We start from the raw sequence: 21,835 nt of genomic DNA, 5'->3' as shown, positions 1-21,835 counted from the left end.
ACAATGTCCCAAACTACAAACCATCCCCTTTTCCTTCATCATCACATCAAGTGAACCAATCCCAAATTATGTTCCTTTTTGTTCCTGCGCCACACTCCATGACCTTGAACTAACAAAAGAATTCTACTGTGTCTCCTCAGAGCTACTCAATTAAAATCACCCCACTTCCACTTTCACAAACTGTGTGGCAGCATGGAATAAGGTTTCCAAAGTTGACATTGTCTTTCTTTGCATATTCTTATCCCTTCTCTGGCCCAACCACAAAAACACTGTTGGTGTTTTTCTATGCATTTGACTAAGTCTGGCTCTGTTTTTGAAAGGATGCTTAAACTGAACTAAACTTGCTGTCAACAAGCCAACTTCAAGTCACAGTTGCAAAGCCAAAGCGCAAGGCCATTCCACCCAAATAAGCTGTAGATAACTTGAGAGGACCATTAGTATTCACCCAGTGTCCCTGCAGAAGGCCAGCGAACAGGAGCAACGGAAACCTAATCTCCGGACTTATTCTCACAGTGCTAAATCAAGGCTGAGCTTTATGTCCGAACGCGGCTATGCTCTCTGATGAACCTGGCACAGAAAATGCTCGAGGACAACAAGCCATAAATCACGGCCACAAGTCCTGAAACCTGGAGAATGATGCTTTTTTCATATGCTGGAATGCTGGCAACCAAAGAATTATTATATAAATCCACCCCTGATTTATAGCCGTGGACTATTGTTTGTCAACATTTTAATTAGTCTTCTTTCTACAGAAGGGCAAAATAGAGGGCACCAAAGTGATCTGGTTGTATTTCCTGGAAGTCTTTAAGTTTATGATATAGGGTACATTCCCCGCCTGTTTTTTCTTCCTTTTTCTCCCGTTTTATAATTTCATCATGTCCTGCGCAGATTGTTTACAGTGTTAATTGCTAGTTTAGACAATATGGTCTGTCAATATTTATATAATAACAAAAGATGAGTTTGGTATTGGGTTTTGTTTGGGGTTTTGTAAGATTATGATGTGATATTTTTATTCGTTTCTTTAATAAAACACACAAACAACATTCAGAATACTGGAACACCCTGCCGTGCTATTATGAAAAGAGCTGTAGAACATCTATATCTATATCTATATCTATATCTATATCTATATCATCTATATCTATATCTATATCTATCCATCCATCCATCCATCCATCTATCTATCTATCTATCTATCTATCTATCTATCTATCTATCTATCTATCTAATTTTTCTGTATTTTTATATATATGTCCAACTGATGGCCCACAGATTGCATGCAGCCCTGGACAGAAAGTAATGTGGCCCCAGAAGATAATGAATATAAGAAAATATACATTAACTGTATTATAGGCTTATATGGGGCCAAGACATAGAACATAGAATAATAGTTCTGGAAAGGACCTTGGACAGCTTCCCCTCCAGCTCAAGCAGGAAATTGTATACTAATCTGGACAAATAGTTGTCCAGCCTCTTCTTAAAAACCTGCCGTGGTGGCGCACCCACAACTTCTGGAGACAAGTTGTTCCATGATTAATTAGTTGTTCTCATCGACAAGAAATTTCTCCTTAATTCTAGATTGGATCTGTCTTTGATAAGTTTCTATTCATTACTTCTTGTTCTGCGTTCAGGTGCTTTGGAGAATAGGTTGACCCTCTCTTCTTTGTGACAGACCCTCAAACGTAGGAAAACTGCTATCATGTCACCCCTAGTCCTTCCCTTTGTTAGAGTAGACATATCCAGTTCCTGCCACTGTTCGTCGTATGCTTTAGTCTCTAAATCCCTTGTCATCTTTATTGCTCTTCTCTGCACTCTTTCTTGAGTGACTTATCGAATGAAGACAATTCCTCTTCACTCAATGTGGCAAATCAAAAGATTGGATAAAAAGGCAGAACAAGAAACAATGGATGGAATCTGATCAAGGAGTGAAGCAACCTGGAATTAAGGAGAAATTTCCTGACAATTTAGAACAATTAACCAGTGGAACAACTTGCCTTCTGAAGTTGTGGGTACACCAACACTGGAGGTTTTTAAAGAAGAGACAAACAGCCACTTGTGTGAAATGGTATAGGGTCTCCATCTTGAGCAGGGGGCTGGACTAGAAGACCTCCAAGGTCCCTTCCAGCTCTACTCTGACTACCATGATGTTTGAGTCTTTCTTTACCTTGGAAAAATGGAGGCGGAAGTGACATAATCAGTGTGTATAAAATCAGATACAGAAATTGGATGAGGATCCATGTCTCGAAAGTTTTAATGACATGGACCTGAGGGAGATACATGATAAATGATAAATCCTTGCCTTCCAAAACAGTATTTCTTTCATCTTCTAGGGCAATAACTTTATTATGGTTTGATCTGACTATCTACCATTAACCTGGGATTAATTCTTAGCTATGATTGATTGATTGATTCAATCAATCATTTTTGATAGCCAGCGATCTCAATCAAGAGATACTGGATGGCTTACAGTTACTAAATCTATAAAAACAATTAAAACAATACAAAAAGCATTTAAAACAACAAAAACAAATATATACAGATATGGATAGATCTTCTGCTGAATGGAGTTGGTATTTGACTCAGGGGAATTGGGATATCTTAATTAAAAGTATATCTATGCTGTTTTGGAATAACTACAGAGAAAAATACACACCTTCAGCTATGGTGAATTTGTCCAAACCTTGGAAATTACTGAGGCGAGTATTTATACAGTAAAATTATAAATGATTTTTTTTTAAAAAAATAGATGCCCAATGAGCATTTTGAAGAATATTCACTGAAGCTAGTAATAAAATAAACTCTAATGTGCTGTTAATGGTGACATTTGAAATAGTGACATCTGAAAACTGGAAGTATGATCTATTCTTTGATCAATGGAACAGTCTAATTCATATTTTTTTTTCATTTTGTCTTCAGGCAAGATTAATTTTTTTTTTTTAAAGATTAAAATTTTTCATTAACCAAATAAACAACGTCAAAGAATCTTGGCATAGTCTGATATGAAAAGAGCTGGGTTGCTTATAAGAAGTTTAGAGTTGTTGACTGGTAATAACTGTAATATATAAATAAGGTACTGATTTTGATTAAATAATGGTTATTTCTGGGCACATTCTTTACAGCATGTCTAAAGGCTGAATCATGGCAACTGGACCAAATTTTCTTCATCTGAGACGTTTCATTGCACATCCATGCAAATTCATAGTCAGAGCGAAATTAGTTAGGCAGAGAGTCAGAAAATGGTTGGAATTTACCGATTCTTGCCACACTAACTGCAAGGATTTCTCCCCACAATGGCTCGCAATGTGTCAATCAAGTTTCAATCATCCAGGTCAAAGGCGTCTAAAATTGGATCTTGGCTCTCTGGACTGTCTGTCTAATTATTTTTGCTCTGATTGACGAAGTTGCTTGGATGAGCAACGAAACATCTCAGATTAATGAAGTTTGGTCTTGGTTGCCGTGATTCAACCTTCAGATACCTTTGACGAATCTATGTCTATGGAGATTCTTAGCCATCCAGGTCATGGTTTGTCCCAAAGGTGCTTTTTCAAGAGGAAACTGAACTTTCTGGTTGAAGAAGCTTCTTGGATGAGAAGCAAAACGTCTTCGAAAGAAGAAGAGAGGAAGTCCAGCTGCCTCTTGAAAAAGCACCTTTGGGACAACCATGACCTGGATGATTGAGAATCTTTACAGACTTTTAGCTATACAATTTGGGATAAACACCCTTGGAATGGTATGGGAATAGAAATGGATTTCCAGAGGAAAAAAATTGCAGACTACAGGAACCAGGAGCATCACTCAGGTGACCCTGAGGACACAGACAAACCTCCAAGTGGCCTCAACGATTCTCTAATAGGATGCAAATGACCTGCTGCCTGCAAGGAGTATCAGTCCTTCCCTTCCCCACCATCCAGTCAGAACTGAAGAAGCTTCTTGGATGAGAAGCGAAGCATCTTCAAAGAAAAAACCAGAAAGTCCAGTTGCCTCTTGAAGAAAGCACCTTTGGGACAGTTTGGCCTGGATGATTGAGTCTTCATTGACCTGTTTCTTACAGCAACAAATCACAGTGATGCCATCAGTGTCTGGCTCATAGAAGTGGTGGCATTTGTGGGATGTGTGTATGGGCATCCCTTTGTTGCAGTTAGCCGGCAGCAGGTGCGGACGGCTGAGGAGAGCAAGGACTCAGATGAGAGGCCAGGACTATTAGGGAGTGGACTGCTGCCTTCCGAGATTGTGGGGGCTGGCGGCAGTGATGAGGAGGTTCCTGAGGAGCCTGTGTCAAGTGCGTGTGCACGCAGGATTGCTCACAGGCAAGAGCAGCTGCAGCAGCACAGGTGACTCGGGAGTAAGGCTGTAAGTTAATGGCCCCTCCCTCAAGAAGATAAAAGCCAGCTGTGAATAGGACGTTCTTTGCAGGGAGCAAAGACGTTTTGAAACCCAGCCTCGTGGACATTGCAGTATCTTAGTTGGTATTTGAAGACTCTTGTGTTGTAAAATATTTCTAGGTAACCTTATCTGTTATTTTGGGCAGCCTCGCACAGTTTTGGCGAGGCTCGTGCTTATCAAAGTTAATTAGTTTGCAGCAGCCTTTTGACTGAGGATTCATAAGAATTATTAAAAGGTTTCTGTTCCCTTTGGTTCATGTTTGTTTTATTGGACAAGGGTTTGGGTCAGAACACCATTTAAGTCACTGTTGACGCCCTAAAAAAGTCCCTGCAGTTTTCTTGGCAAGGTTTTTCAGGAGCGGTTTGCCATTGCCTGCTTCCTAGGGCTGACAGGTCCATGGTTACCCAACTAGCTTTGTACCTAGGCTGGGTCACCAGAATATAAAAAAGATGTAGATACTCTGGAAAGAGTGCAGAGAAGAGCAACAAGGATGATTAAAGGGCTTGAGGGCTAAAACACATGAAGAACAGTTGCAGAAATTGTGTTTGTCTGGTCTAGTGAGAAGAAGGACTAGAGGGGACATGATAGCAGTCTTCCAGCATTTGAGGGGCTGCCACAAAGAAGAGAGGGAGTCACCCTATGCTCCAAAGCATCTGAAGGCAGGAAAAGAAGCAATGGATGGAAACTAATCAAGGACAGGAACAGTCTAGAACTAAGGAGAAATTTCCTAATAGTAAGAACAATTAATTAATGGAACCATTTGCCTTCAGTAGTTGTGGGTGCCCCATCACCGGAGGCTTTTAAGACGAGACTGGACAGCCACTTGTCTAGAATAGTATAGGGTCTCCTGCTTGATCAGGGGGTTGGACTAGACGACCTCCAAGGTCCCTTTCAACTCTATTATTCTGTATTCTGTCTAGAACTCATAAGTCTCCCAATTTCTTTCCAATTGCCTTCATCATTACACCAAACTGGCTCTCTCCGTTTGTGAGATTGCATATCACAAAAAATGTCATGAATTGTGCCCTACAACTATCCACATTAGTCCAAGAACGTATGGAATCTTCCACGGGGGCCATTCCTGATTTTCTCACCCCTACAGTGAAGTTTGGCTTATTAGATTCTGCGGGTGATGCTGCTGAAAACTTCCTGCGTGCAGCTGTAGGGTTCTTTCTTGTGGCTTGTAGCACAAATCAGACACTCTTTTATTGATAGACTCTAATAAAGTCCATTTCAGATGGTTTTTAAAAAAGATTTCGGTGAAGCAATTGGCCTCAAGGAACTCAGAGTTACTCTATTTCCTCTATTAACAACACAACTTAGAAGTGTGCTGCTTTTCAGATGTGCTTTGACTGCCATGTCAGTAGTCTGGTGAATTTAATTTATTAGCACATTCCATTTGCTCTTGAATATCTACATCCAAGAACCTTTTTATTTATGCCTGTTGCCTGTGTAGGGAGAAGCCACTTCTGCCTAACAACTCAAGCAATCTACATTCTTTAGAGCACTGAACATAGAATAATCAGATTGGAAGGAACCTTGGAGGTTTTCTACTCCAACCCCCTGATCAAGCAGGTGAGCCTATAATTTATTTATTTTTTGTCTTTGAATGACCTCGTCATCCTTTGCACCGGGGGTGGAGTCAGAGCAACTGAATGGAGCTGGGTGTTTACTGGCCGGATGCCTTTCCTGTCATCAGTTCATAGCAGATGTATTCTCATTGTGCCCAGAGATATAAATATCTGCCTCTACTCAGGATCGAACTCATAGCCACCTTACCTTGGTTGCAGAGGGGCCCGAAAAACCCTGGGAGGCAATCACACTGGCCTGTGACATGATGGCAGGGAAGCGCGCTGTGAAGACATTCTGGACAAATCTGGTTGCACTGAAGCCCGTAGAACCCAGGCGGGCAAACTAAGAGAGGAAAAGCACAGAAAGCAGAAAAAAGGAATAAACAAAACCGTGGAGGAAACTTAAAAATACAAGCTATTAATCTCCATCCATCACTTCGGAGGACTTTTTACAATTTCATAGGATAGAAGAAAGGCCATATAGGAAGTCCTTACTTAGAGAGGGGCTCATTTAGTGACTGCTCAGTTATAACAAGTGTTGTGGTTCGCCGGCAGCCTGTGCAGATGGCAGCGGAATCGGACAGTGGGGAAGAACAGGGACCGGTCAGGGAGTCTGGAGAGGACTCGGACGAGGGTCCTGCGTCCGATGCAGAGGTGGGACCAGGACCATCTGGGAGTGGGGTCCTGACTCCAGAACCTCCAGAGTCTGGCAGCAGCGAGGCAGAGGAACAAGGGGAGCCTGTTCCCAGTGTGCATGTGCAGAGCTGCCAGAAGGCGAGAGCAGCTGAGACAAAAGGGGCAACTCGGGAGTAAGGCAGGGAGGTGATTGCCCCTCCCATAAGGTATAAAGGACAGGCAAAGGTAGAGAAACCTTTGCAGGAAGCAAAGTCATTCGCTCTGTTCAGATTAAACCTTGAAGCTCTGTGTGGACTTTGTACTTTGTTTTTTTTTTCCAGTTAATTTGGCACTTTAGTTGTTGGTAGCAACTCAAAGGAAAGAAAGGTGGGTGCTTATCTCGAGGGACTGTTTGAGACTCATTACAGGCTGGGAATGCAGATAATTCCCAGCATTGAAATAAAACAAGAGTTATTTGGACTAAGCGTGTGCTTAATTATGGTCTCAGGAAACCTTGGTCAGAATAACGGGGATGAAAAGTGACTTTATGAGCAATCCTTGCACTGACAACTTTTTCAGGTTTGGGAAGCTGAAATCACATCAGAAATACAGTCCCAGTTTCGTTTAAGCAACCGCTTCCCTGAACAATTAAGTTGCCTGTTCCAATTGTGGCCTCTAAATGAGGATGTATATTAAAAAAAATTCAGAAATGTTTGTTCTTAGAGCTACTTTGGGAGGTTGATTAATCGTAGGAACTGAAGTAAAAACCAAGAAGGGGGTCATAACTATGCCCCCGTCGTTTGCACATGTGTGTGACATTGATGGACAAATCAGGCAGAGTTTCAATTGCATGTTGGCAATCACAATCCTGAACTCTCTTGGGGATGCTCTTGAATACAAGATAGACCAGGAAATGGAGAAGAAAAAGTGAAATAATCCTAATGCTGATAATAGGAATATCCAAAATTGTATTTAACATTGATAGAATACTGGGTTTTTTTCTTTCTTTCTCTGATTCAATACTGTATGGCACCTAAATAACACAACATTATGAACCTTAGCAATACCTTACAAATATCATTGCACTGAAATAACGTTATATAAAAAGGATTGAGCCAGTTCTATTTTAACACCCTATACATTAATTACGGCCTCTTCAAATGTCACTTGTTTCATCACGATTCTGTATAATATTCGTGTCTGATTTATTAGCCCCGTTATATTTTTAGCGGTACTTCAGCACATACTTCTGGTTGTGATGTTTTAAGCCGCAGAGACACTCCTCGGGTTAAAATGGCAACTGCTGTCGCTAAGCAATGTGGTGCTAAAACTCAAAGTTACATGATTGCAGCGCTTGGTCAAAACAATCCGGGCAGCTTTCGGTTGCCATTGTGGACTTCAGGACCACGCGGGTAGTTAAATGGGAAGAGGTGCAACGGTAGGCTGCAAATTTTTTGAACAACTGGTTCTCTGGCTGGGTAGACGTGGCTGGTTGGTCATGTGACTCGGTGGGGGATGTCACTCATCACCCAGTCCCACCTCCCAGCCACTCGCCTCAAAGGCACAGGTAAAATTCAGCTGGTTGGGGCTAATCCCACCACTGGGTGTTTCCCCCTACCCATTTTTCAGCCTGTTTTTTGAGGCGGTTTTGGGACGTTTTCAGATCATTTGGGAGCCATTTTCCAGACCATTTCCAGGCCATTTTTATCCCCAAAATGGCCCCCAAACGGCAGAAAAATGGGATCAAAACTGACCTGAAAACAGCCTGAAAAATGGCCCCAAAACAGGCCAAAAAAATGGGCAGGTGCCTTTGAGGCGAGTAGCTGGGAGGCAGGGCTGGGTGACAAGTGACATCACCCACCGAGTCACATGACCAACCTGCTGTTTTCAAGCCATTTTTGAAAACGGCCCAAAAATGGCTGAAAAATGAGTGGGGGAGGGGCCAGCCAGTGATGGGATTGCTGGTTCACCGGACTGCGCAGAATCTTAACTACCGGTTCACCCAAACCAGTGCGAACCGGCAGCAGTCCACCTCTGAAGAGGTTGGAGTCTTAGATAAGCTTGGAGAAGCCTAGAGGGCAATGGGACGACTCCTGTTGGCTCCACACCCAGTTGCCCATGGCAACTGGTTCTGCATCCTCCTAGCCATGCCCCCTCTCTGCTCCCCCATCCATACCCATGTGTTGTGTCCACCTGGTCACACCCGCCCAGCTGTCCCAAGCTGACTGCACTTAATCCTCTGTCAACTTGACTACACCCATCCAGCAATGCCCAACCGGTCATGTTCATCTGGCTGCAGTAAGTCGTGATAAACCCAGCCTGGAGAGAGCTTGAGAGGCCCAATGCTGTCTGCGGGTGAGGACAGTGTGGTGTGGAGTAAAGGCCTGAAAGACAGGACTACTTGACACAAAAGGAACTTACCAGCATAACTTAAGAGCTGCAATGGCACATTGGTTAGAGTGCAGTACTGCAGGCTACATCTGTCTGCTGACTGCTGACTGCCTGCAATTTGGCAGTCCAAATCTCACCAGGCTCAAGATTGACTCAGCCTTTTGTCCTTCCCAGGTGGGTAAAATGAGGACCCAGATTGTTGGGGGATAATAGGCTGACTCTGCAAACTGCTTAGAGAGGGCTGTAAAAGCACTGTAAAGCAGGATATAGGTCTAAGGGACTAATAAGTCTAAGTGCTATTGCTCTTCCCTTTCTCCCTCCTTCCTTCCTTCCTTCCTTCCTTCCTTCCTTCCTTCCTTCCTTCCTTCCTTCCCTTCCCCTTCCCCTTCCCCTTCCCCTTCCTTCCTTCCTTCCTTCCTTCCTTCCTTCCTTCCTTCCTTTCCTTCCTTCCTTCATGGTGTGCAATGGTTAGAATGCAGTATCTCAGGCTTACTCTGCCCACAGTCTAGAGTTTAATTCTGATCAACTCAAGGTTGACTCAGCCTTCCACCCTTCCAAGGTGGGTCAAATGAGGAGCCAGATTGTTGGGGGCAACGGGCTGACTCTGTCAACCTCTTAGAGAGGGCCGTAAAACACTGTAAAGTGGTATATAGGTCTAAGGGACTACCTGTAGTGCCACCTTAATTGACAAGATGGATTAGAATAGAATAGAATAGTACAGAATCAAAAATAAAAATAGAAAAGAACAGAATCAGAAATAAGAGTAGAACAGAATAGAATCAGAAATAAGAGTAGAATAGAACAGAATAGAATAAATAAAAATAAAAATAGAATAGAACCAGAAAAAGAATGGAATAGAATAGAATCAGAAATAAAAATAGAATAGGATCAGAAATAAGAATAGAATAGAATAGAAAACATAATACAATAGAATGGAATGGAATAGACAAAATAGAAGAGAACAGAACAAGTCGAGAGTACAGCAGAACAGAATAGAGTACAGAAAAGAGAAGAGAAGTCATCTTTAAATTGGAACCCCATTGCCTGGTCAAATTAAGCTCTACTTTCTCTCTGAGTTCCTGGAGCTCCGTGCGAAACCCTGGGGACTTCACTGTGGCAAAAAAGGCTCCCCCCGCCCAACGTCCCTGATCCTTTCTGGCTTGGTCTTGTTGCAGCATCCCAGAAACCCTGCCAGCCGCAGGAAGCCGAGGAGCTGCCATGGAAGCCCTGCGAGGTCATTAAGGGAGCTGGGGGGCCCCCCGAGGTCAAGGCAGTAGCAGTTTTAAACGGAAAAAGAACAGCAGCCAATTATTTTGGAAGGGAGAACAGCTGCCTCGTGGCAAGAGCAGCTCCACAACTAGAGTTATTTGTAACGATGAAGATCCTGGCGTGGGAAAGAGACCTCTGGGACACGATGATTAAACTCCGAGTAGGTCTCCCAGCCACTTTGGGCGATTTCCACATGTAGGGGAGGGTCTTTTATCAAATTATTCATAAGGATTAGAAGGTTCTTTTTGCAGGTGTCCGCCTGCAGAAGGGGACTGGTGAGGAAATAGCGATTAAGCCAATTATTATTTTTTCTCTCCTCCTTTACAACTTACATGCTACTCCATTTCTGCAGACGCTGAAGCAGCTTACCGTATAAATATCAGAAGATGAGACATTAAGGTCGAGGATAGCTAGTCCTCAGCTTAGGACCATTTCAAAGACCCTGTGGGTTAACTGGTTTTGCTTTGGGGTTCTGGGCATGTGGGTCACCCCCCACTCTTCCTTTCCCTTCCGGGGCTGTCTTGGGCAACAAATAAGGACGAGAAATAGCAATAGGAATAGCACTTAGACTTATATACCGCTTCGCAATGTTTTACAGCCCTCTCTAAGCAGTTTACAGAGTCAGCCTTTTACCCCCAACAATCTGGGTCCTCATTTTACCCACCTCGGAAGGATGGAAGGCTGAGTCAGCCTTGAGCTGGTCAGGATTGAACTGCTGGCAGTTGGCAGAGTTAGCCTGCAATACTGCATTTTAACTAATGCACCAACATAGGAATAGAATAAAATAGCACTAGTATTTAGATTTATATACCGCTTCACAGTGCTTTACAGTCCACTCTTAAGTGGTTTACAGAGTCAGCCTGTTGCCCCCAACAATCTGGGTCCTCATTTTACTGACCTCAGAAGGACGGAAGGCTGAGTCAACCTAGTATAGTATAGAATGGAATGGAATAGAATAGAATAGCTCTTCGACTTATATCCCACTTTTTATTTATCCTCATTTTATTACTGACCTAAGAAGGATGGAAGGCTGAGTCAACCTTGAGTTGATCAGGATTAAACTCTAGACTGTGGGCAGAGAAGCCTGCAATACTGCATTCTAACCATTGCACACCAGGAAGGAAGGAAGGAAGGAAGGAAGGAAGGAAGGAAGGAAGGAAGGAAGGAAGGAAGGAAGGAAAAGAGAGAAAAGGGCAATAGCACTTAGACGTATACACCCTTCACAGTGCTTTACAGCCCTCTCTAAGCGGTTTACCGAGTCAGCCTCTTTCCCCCAACAATCTGGGTCCTCATTTTGCCGACCTTGGAAAGATGGAAGGCTGAGGCAACCTTGAGCTGATGAGAATCGAACTAAAGAATTGCAGAAGGGAAGGGTAATTTAACAGGGGATCAACCAGTTTTAGGCCTACAGCGAGGTTCTCCAAAATGGTTAGTAGTATCAACCCCCATTAGTTGATATCACTATCCGTTATTTTTGTTGTTGTTATTACTTGTAGTGGTATTAGTACAGTAGTACAGATACTCCTTGGCTTTCAACAGTTCATTTAGTGACCATTCAAAGTTGCAACGCACTGAACAAAAAGTGACATGACCATTCATGATGATGATCCTTATTCTCTAAAGCACCAGAAGGCAGGAAAAAAACCCAACAACGGTTGGGTCCTCATTTTACTGACTTCGGAAGGATGGAAAGCCAAGTCAACCTGGAGCCTGGTGGGATTTGAACTGCCAAATTGCAAGCAGATGGCAGTCAGCAGAAGTAGCCTGCAGTACTGCACTCTAACCGCTGTACCACCATGGGTCATAGGAGGGGAATTCCACATAGGAGTTAAAATCCACAAGTCTTAAAGATGCTGAATTTGGATATCTCTGCTAGTAGAGATGTCTAAATGGCCAAAACAGTGAAGATACCAGCGACGATGGTCACAATTAACACTCACGGGGTTTTGGACCCTATCTTACACACTGGCTGTAAATTAAATTACAATAAAAACTGCTGATATGCTTACTATCCACTTATGAACTGTCCTTTTCCTACCATCCAGAGGTGGTATTCAGCAGATTCTGACCAGTTCTGGAGAACTGGTAGTGGAAATTACAAGTCGTTTGGAGAACCGGCCAATCCAACCTCTGACTGGCCCCTCCAACCCTATCTATTCACTGCCTCCCAAGTCCCAGCTGATCAACTGGGTCTTCTTTGGTTGCCCTGCACAGGAGAATGGAGCTGGAAAGCAGATTAGTGGGGTGGGGAGGGAATGGGATTTTGCAGAAACCTTCCCCTGGAGTGGAGTAGGAATGCAGATTTTATACCAAGCCACGCCCACCAAGCCACACCCACAGAACCGGTAGTACAAAATTTTGAATCCCACCACTGCTACCGTCACATGCAAAAATTCAATCTGTCAGTAAGTTCGGGAGGGATTCAGGAATAGCAACCTGGATCAAAAAGAGGAACTGCCACATGGGATTTATAAGGCAAAGCACGAGGTTCTTACTTCTCTGGCACATGGGCCCTCGGTAGCCTGGGGCGCACTCACAGATTCCGTCTTCTGGAGAACAGGAACCTCCATTTTCACAGTTGCAGGCAATGGAACAGTTGGGGCCCCAACGGCCAGGCGAGCACACACTGTCGCAATGGATGCCTGGGGGGAAAGCAAAGATGTGGATGAGTTGTGCAGAAAGGAGGAGTCACTTGTTGGTGGAAAGGAGGTTTGCACTCCCCTTGGGGCACTCTTGGGTTTCAGATGCAGAGAGCTGTGTCTTCAGCATATAGGACGTGTCCCACAAAGTCTGTTGGGTTTGACGGAAAAGCCAAGCAAGTTCATTTGGGGATCTGATGCGAAGTTAGTCTCTTCCTTAATCTTTAGCCTTCCTTTGTTTTTGATTTTTAAAGAAATAAGCTATCGGCCTTTTGTTTTTGGTTATTGTTGATGTTTACTGCAGTATTCCTCAGTATTCCTTAAGGATGCATGGCCTTAAACTCCCAGAATTCCCCTGCTAGAATGCTGACTGAGGAATTCTGGGAGTTGAAGTCCACAGATATTTGGGGGGTTGCCACAAAGATGGCGGGTGGTCAAGCTATTCTCCAAAGCACCTGAAGGCAGGTCGAGAAGCATCAAATGGAAACTAAGCAAGGAGAGAAGCAATCTAGAACAAAGGAGATATTTCCTAACAGAGGGAACAATTAATTAGTGGAACAGCTTGTCTTCAGAAGTTATGGATGCTCCACTGGGAGGCCTTGAAGAAGAGATTGGACAACCATCTGTCTGAAATAGTATTAAGGAGCAGGTGGGGCTAGAAATACCTTCACGGCCCTCTCCAACTCTGTTCTTCTATGTTCAAAGATGCTTGCTGGGGAATTCTGGGAGTTGAAGTGATGGAATGTAGTGAAGAGGTGAATCCCCAGATGGGAAGGAGGCACATTACACAGGCGTAAGAGGCAACTCAGTCCAGGATACCATGTATGAGAGAAAGAGGGTGAAGACAGCCCCTCCCTATTAGTACTCAGAGTGTATGATAGATGTGGATCATAGAGTCTTTAGTCTGGCAAGATTCTGTCTATAGATGTGGGACAATAAAGAACTTGGCTTGGAAGTTTCACCATGTGTCGTTCTTGGTTTTGCCAGACTAAAGCACTCTACTCTCTGCATCTACCATATACTCTGAGAACTATTAGGGTGGGCCTGTCTTCACCCACTTTCTCTCGCACATATCTGGGTAAAGTTGCCTCTTACTCTTCTGTAATACACCCATCTGGGAATCCACCTCCTCACTGTGGTCCATCCCATCATGTTGGCTGGGGAATTCTGGAAATTGAAGACCACACCTATTAAAGTTTCTGGCTGCACAATTGATCCCCCCGGGCTTTTCTGGGTATCACATACACAACACATGTGAAAAAGAGAGAGGTTTAAATAATATGTCCATAGCTACCATCTTCAAGGCTTTGACAATGCCAATACCCCTGAAGGATAGCAGGTCTACACCATGATATCATGATCAATGGGTGGACAAGAAGAGAGAAGAAAAATCAATATTTACTCGAGGTTAATTATTTTGGGTAAGAAAACAAGAGAAGCCATTTTGTATTTCAAACTCCCAGGGAACCTAATATCCTTGCGGGGCTACGACAATGTCAACCTGTACATGACCCACATTGCGTTATTCAGTCATTCCATGGTGAGGTCATGCTGTGTGTGTGATGCAATTTCCTCCTTCAGCCTGCAGATGCTCCTGAAACTTCACTGGTTGAATTCTACAAGAGGGAACCGAGGTGGGAGAAACTCGGTCTCTACTACATTATTAGATCGACAGTTTCAGATCTGGATAGGTCTCACCTGAGATTTAATCCCACCCACCACCTGTTTTTTTCTACAAATGTCACAGTTCCGCTTGATCATGTCCTGAATTTTCCATCCAAATTTAACTTCGATTAGCAGTAAGGTTGCTTGTCCATTATGGTTAAAGATGCAATTATATATTTATAGGTTTTTGTTTTTTTAATATCTCACCACATGTGTTAGGGATCTACCAACCTCTTTGTAACCTTCATCTCATTCAGCCGTTCCCAGATACTCAAGGTTGCAAAGCTCTGAAGGCCAAATATGACGGCCAAGTCCTTTTACCGGAAGTTGGATGACCTGGATCTGAGAGGTCCTTGATGCTTCTTAGTAGTTGGCTGTTTCCTTGTGGATGTTTCATTACCCGTCTAGGCAACATCATCAGCGTTAGAAGGTTTGCACACTCCCTTCTAGTACGAATGAAGTTACCAGGTTGGGTACTGAAACATCTACCAGAAACCAAACAAGCTGAAAGAGCACCATACTTCAAAGCCTGCAATATTCTCCTTTATTGGTATTTGACTTTGATCTCAGGAGCTTTCGATAAGGTCGCAGGAGTCTCAGCCTTTTCCCTTATTTCGCAGCTCATTCAAGTTTTTTTTGTGCTGTGGTAAATTCTAAGCTCCAGTGAGCTTGAAGTTCATCTTAGCCCTCCTTACAGTCATTCCACATAACCTCTTCTGAACACGAGTGCACATATTTTGCCTGCCCTCAACTTCACTGTTTATCTCCCTGGCTTGTTTTGGGATAAGCTGATCACGACCCAAATCTCTGACTTAAAGAACAGCGGCTGAGTTGACTCGGTTCCTTTCCAATCTTTTTTTTTTTTCTCCTGTTCTTCTGCTTCCTCTCTTCCAGACTGGAAGGACATAAGCAGAATCTGCCTTCTTAAAATATGTCCGTTGCGCTCTGCGAATCTTCATTGCGAAATAAAGAAAAACAAGCCAAAGTCAACAAATTGTGGGGACCTTAGAAATGATATAGGGTCTCCCATTTGAACAGGGGGTTAGACTAAAAGACCTCCAAGGTCCTTTCCAACTTTAAAGGTAAGGTAAAGGTTCTCCTCGCACATACATACTAGTTGTTTCCAGCTCTAGGGCGGTGGGGTGCTCATCTCCGTCACAAAGCCGAAGAGCCAGCACTGTCCGAAGACATCTCCGTGGTCATGTGGCCGGCATGACTAAATGCCGAAGGTGCACGGAGCACTGTTACCTTCCCAGCAAAGGGGTCCCTATTTGTCTACTTGCATTGTTTACACGCTTTCAAACTGCTAGGTTGGCAGAAGCTGGGACGAGTAACAGGAGCTCACTCCGTTACGCGGCACTAGGGATTCGAACCACTGAACTGCCAACCTTTCTGATCGACAAGCTCAGCGTCTTAGCCCCTGAGCCACTGCATCTCTGAACTTTCCAACTTTGCTATTCTGTAAATAGTGACAACTGATAAACAATGGGAACTTCTCACGTAATCACTGCCTGTGATACTCTATACTAAGTTTGGTTATTTTCTTACAGATTTTTCACCATCTAGTTTGGGTATACAATACAAGCGAACGGAGAGAAGAACCAAGGATGGCCCAGATCACGACAAGCTACAAATATTCTCCTTTATTGATACTCCTCCACTGGTGCATCTCTACACCACCGAAACCCTCCGTATTTCACTTGAAACATCCCTACGTTCCTTCAAACATATGGAGGATCTTGGTTGTGGCACCTTGAATGTGGAATGCTGATAGCATTTTTCCTACAGAAAATATATTGCCTTTCAACATTGGTTGGGAGGAAGCTTTCAGTTTCGTCACGAATATTAAAGGTGTAGAACCTGGATTTACAAGCATACAAATCACTGGACGAGCCATTTTGAATTCACAACACTACTCCAATGACATCGTGATATGCATGACATGGCATACACACACACGTACACACATACACACACACGTACACATGTACACACACACACACAGAGGCCTTGTGGGTGCCCATGCACTAAACCATAAGCTAGAGCTACTGGCTGAATTTACAAACGGTATGATATTTCTTGCCAAGCTTACCATAGCTTGTTTTATTGACCAATTTTACAATTGCTACCAACCTGCCTTCCACGGAGGATCTGGATACTGCACTGAGTCCAAAAGAGGGCTGTGAAAATATCTACAGACCCCTCACATCCTGGAGATAAACTGTTTCAACTCCTTCCCTCAAAACGACGCTATATAGAGCACTGCACACCAGAACAACTAGACACAAGGACAGTTTTTTCCCAAACGCCATCACTCTGCTAAACAAATAATTCCCTCAACACTGTCAAAATATTTAGTAAGACTGTATTGCTATTCTTCTCATCCTTCCTATTACCTATCTCTTCCCACTTATGACTATAACCATGTTGCTTGTATCTTTACAATTTATATTGTTTTATTTATTTCCTAGTATGGCTTGATTGCTTATTAGTAACCTATGACTATCACTAAGTGTTGTATCTTATGATTCTTGAGGAATGTATTTTATTTTTTTCTTTATGTACACTGAGAGCTTATGCACCAAAGGCAAAATTTCTTGTGTGTCCAATCACACTTGGCCAATAAAGAATTCTATTCTATTCTATTCTATTCTATTCTATTCTATTCTATTCTATTCTATTCTATTCTATTCTATTCTATTCTATTCTATTCTATTCTATTCTATTCTATTCTATTCCATTCCATTCCATTCCATTCCATTCCATTCAATTCACAAGTCCAATTTCACTGCTGAAATTTTAGCAATCTCTCCTACCATTTTCCATGATGTTAATTCTTTGATTTTTAATTTATTTTACAATGGTACTCCGAGACCTCCTTATGGGTGGGCAACTTACAAACAGCTAAATAAATTTCCTTAGATAATTACATCAGACCTATTAAACACTTTACTTAACAGGAAATTCACCCCTCCTCAAGAAAATACAGTCTCTATGTTCAGAAATAGATAGACAGATAAATGATAGACAGACAGATAGAAAGATATTCTGCAAACATGCAAATTCAGGTTGCAAAGGGCTACAATTTGGCATTTTCTAATGCCACTCAAATCTACACAGATGCCCTATCAGCTGCTTTTTATTCAATTAGTGACATTTAAATAAAGTCCTCTGCCCTTTTTATCATCCACTTAGGAATGGAAATGTTCTCGGAGGATCTCTGCAAATTCACCATAGGCTGAAAAGCAATTATTTGTGGGTGGAGGCTTATCAAGAAAACCCTTTGATTACATGACTTAAAACACAGGGGGTTTCCACGGAGAACAATGCCAGCCTACCCAGCGTGAGATGAGGCAGAGAAAGGGAGAAGGGAGAATTCTGGCTAGTGCAGCTTCAGCAGTGATCCTGGTGAGAAAATGCTTATTTATTTATTTGTACTGATTTAAAAAAACAAAAACTAAAGCTCCCAAACAGAGGAAACAAACAAACAAACAAAAAAGCTCCCAAACAAGAAATCGAAGAAGAAACCAGCATGGCGGCACAAAGATCTCTCTGGCAAATTGAAAGAAAAAAAGGACAAGTACAAAAATGGAAAGAAGGACATACAACTAAGGCAGAATATCAGCAGACAGCCAGAATCCGCAAAGACGAAGTCAGGATAGCAAAGGCTCAGAACGAACAAAGACTTGCAACAAAAGTCAAAGATAATAAAAAAAAAGTTTCTTCCAACATATAAATAAAAAGAAAAAAAATCAAGGAAACAATCGGTCCACTAAAGAGAGAAGATGGCAAGGAAGTAACAGGCAACAGAGAGAAAGCAGAACTGCTTAACTCATTCTTTGCATCGGTCTTCACGCAAAAAGAAACGATAGCTCAACCCACCAAAAACATAACTGTAAAAGACAGACCAGAAATAAAAGTTAAAATAAGCCAAAAAAAAGTAAGAGAACACCTGTCTGATCTTGATGAAAGCAAATCACTGGAGCCTGATGGATTACATCCCAGAGTTTTAAAGGAGCTGGCAGAGGTCATCTCAGAACCACTGCACCATATCTTTCAAAAATCCTGGAGCACCGGGGAAACTACCAGAGGACTGGAAAAGAGCCGCTGGGGTTCCCATCTTCAAAAAAGGAAAAAAAAAACAGACCCAGGAAACTATTGACCAATCAGCCTAACATCAATACCCGGGAAGATACTGGAAAAGATAATAATAAAAAAAGATCTTTGAAAACATTTATGGAATGCACCTTTGATTTCTAAGCTGCTTACTGCTCTCCCCTCCCTTTCTGTTGGCAACTCTAAAAAGACCAGAGAAATATTTTACGAGTTGACCTCATAAAAAGTAGTGAGAGGGATGGAGTACTAACAGGGGTGGGATTCTACCGGTTTGGACCAGTTCTATAGAACCGGTTGTTACGATTCTGCACAGTTCGGAGAACGGGCACATCGCACCCATGGCCTGAGAGCACAGTTGAACCTTCCTTAGGACCGAAGCTTCTATTTTTCAGTGCAGACTCAGGCAGCAGATTGCAGAAAGATAGATCTGCGAATGACTCTGTGATTCTGCAAGCAACTCAGTCTGCCTGCCTGCTATGCCTCATTTGGGGTAAAAGTTGCTCTTTCTTTAAATAAAAAAATTCAATATTTACATAAATATTTACAATATTTACATACAAGCCATGCCCACCTGGTCACATGACCACCAAGCCACACCCACAAATTCGGGCACACCCACAGAACCGGTTGTTAAGAAATTTGAATCCCACCCCTGGGTAACTAACCTGGCGGTCACAGTGTCCCAAGGTCATGTGATTTCCTTTTATGACCTTCTGACAAGCAAAGTCAATGGAGAAGCCATACTCACTTAACAACCGTGTTACTAACTGAAACAGCTGCAGTGATTCACTTAACAATAGTGGCCAGAAAGGTCATAAAATGGGACAAAACTCCCTTAACAAATGTCTCATTTAGCCACAGAAATTTTGGGCTCCATTGTGGTCATAAGTCGAGGACTACCTGTGTTCCAGACATCAGGGACCACAATAGAGAAGTCACATGACCAACACCATCATAGAGAAGTCTGCTCCATTTTAGTGGCCAATTTGAAATAGATGGGCCCTCAGATAACTCTATGTCATGAAGGGCTTTGACAGGTAGTCCTCGACTTACAACACTTCACCGAGTGACCATTTTGAAAGTTACAACGGCACTGAAAAAAGACACTTATGACCATTTTTCATACTTACGACCGCTGCAGTATCCCCCATGGTCATGTGATCAAAATTCAAGTGCTTGGCATCTGACTCATATTGATTATTTTATTGAGTTGTTTATGATTTTATTAATGCTCAGAAGGCACAGAGAGTTGTGTAGCATACAATTTAAAATATGATTATTCTATTAAGAGATAGGAAAATTATATACTGTACAAGGAAGTTTGTGCTTGGAAATTTGGCCTGAATCACAAGGTGGCCTTTGGAAAAAATCAATAAATAATTGATGATTTCCTCCCTCCCCCAATTCAAAATAAATAATAAAAAATTATATAAAAGGGACCTTGCCATCCAATACATGGTTTAATGAAACAGAACGAGATTCTGAATTAATTCTCATCTTCCTATTTACAAATACAATTCACTCCCTGTACAGTCAACGATTTGGAACCTTGTCTGAATCACTATGAAGGAAATGAAAGTTTGAATGCAAATGGGTTTAAGTGGCATAAAAAGTACCCCAGTGTTGTTTTAATGACTGCACAGAGTCACATAAGGACCGGCGGAGGAATATCTGTCCCTAGTTCCTTTTTTAGAATTATTTGGTTTGAAAGAAAGTAAATTCATCTTAAATTTCCACATTAGATTAACTCTGCCTACAACAAGGCTGAGAAAGAAAAAAAATGCTATCAGGACAAAGAAATTTAAAAAAACCCGGTTTCAAACAGACTTGGCACCTGTTCCATACTTAGAATTAAAATCTAGCAATTTTTTTCAAGCGTTATTCTTCCTTTTTGATCATTTTAGGTCTTCTACAACTGCAAAAAAGCAACCTGCATTTGTCCAGCCAACAGTCAAAGCTGCTTGAAATGTTACTGTAATGCAACACTATTATTTCCTTTTAATGTTGTATTTTAGAACTGCTATTGTTAAAAGCTCTTCCTTGCTAAAGTTCCTCACAAGATGTAACGTTTGAGACAATTAATTGGTTTTAATGAGTAAGATGAATTCCCAACCATTTCGAAAGGAATTTGGTCTAAACATTTCCTGTGAATTCTAGAAACAATCTATTTAGGAAGACAAGTGAATCAATATGGCAATTGCAGTTCTGTACAGTAAATTCTAATCCAATATTGCTCATGTTTGGATGCATCAATTTTTTGATTTTCCTGACATACTCTTCACTTTTGAGCTTTTCAAATAGTGCATCCTTTTCCACATACATTTTTGGATCTTTTCATTGACTGCAGCACCACTTGGCAGAATGCCATTCATGAGCCACCTGCCCAGAAGTTGGCAATCCTCCAATTTGATTTTAGTCCTTGAACCCAAAAACAAGAAGGACCGTCAAAGATTGTGCCAACTTTGGCAACTTCCAGATGTGTGCAACTAGAAGCACACATTATTGCAGCTAGCAATTCTTATACCTTCCTGTTATTGTTTATTTTCCAGATACATGTTGCATTGGGATCAAGAACATATAGTGATCAATAAAGGGTTAAGTGAATTAGATATGCCTAGCCCAGGGATCCCCAAACTTGGCAACTTGAAGACTTGTGGACTTCAACTCCCAGAATTCTCCAGCCAGTTTCCCTCCCTCCTCCCCTCCCTTCCTCTCCTTCCTTCCTTCCTTCGTTTCCAGCTCTAGGGGCCGGTGCTCATCTCCGTTTCAAAGCTGAAGAGCCAGCGGTGTCTGAAGTCATCTCTGTGATCATGTGGCCTGCATGATGAAAACACAGTTACCTTCCCACCAAAGTGGTCCCTATTTTTCTACTTGCATTTTTTTACATGCTTTCGAAACTGCTAGGTTGGGCAGAACTTGGGACAAGTCACGGGAGCTCATTCCATTATGCGGCGCTAGGGATTCGAACCGCTGAACCACCAACCTTTCTTATCGACAAGCTCAGCATCTCAGCCACTGAGCCACTGCTCTCTACAGCCAACCAAGCAGCTCACTTAACTCCCACTAAGACAACTGTTGGTCTAGTATTTATCCCAGCTCAAGTGAGATCTTAAAGACATGGCAAGGGCAGGTAATCTCCTAAATCTATCTCTGTTACTGTTGACATTACATTTATAGACTCAGAGC

General features: G+C 42.3%; 1 protein-coding gene across 2 annotated transcripts in view; it reads right to left on the bottom strand.

Annotated features, from left to right (window-relative positions):
* MEGF11 (multiple EGF like domains 11) overlaps positions 1-21,835 on the bottom strand; it is a 498,439-nt gene that overhangs the window by 44,206 nt on the left and 432,398 nt on the right. For both annotated transcript variants that reach the window (XM_026709368.2, XM_087941849.1), the window contains exons 15-16: positions 12,725-12,871; positions 6,163-6,297 (exon numbers count right to left, since the gene is read on the bottom strand). In XM_026709368.2, the coding sequence (XP_026565153.2) occupies positions 6,163-6,297; positions 12,725-12,871 (282 nt within the window). The remainder of the gene's footprint in view (positions 1-6,162; positions 6,298-12,724; positions 12,872-21,835) is intronic.

The sequence above is a fragment of the Pseudonaja textilis genome, chromosome 13 (assembly GCF_049901715.1).
Source record: "Pseudonaja textilis isolate UNSWEBS1 chromosome 13, rPseTex1.2, whole genome shotgun sequence".
Classification (NCBI taxonomy): Eukaryota; Metazoa; Chordata; class Lepidosauria; order Squamata; family Elapidae; genus Pseudonaja; species Pseudonaja textilis.
The sequence above is the reverse complement of the archived record's forward strand: the minus strand, read 5'-3'. Positions and strand labels throughout refer to the sequence as shown.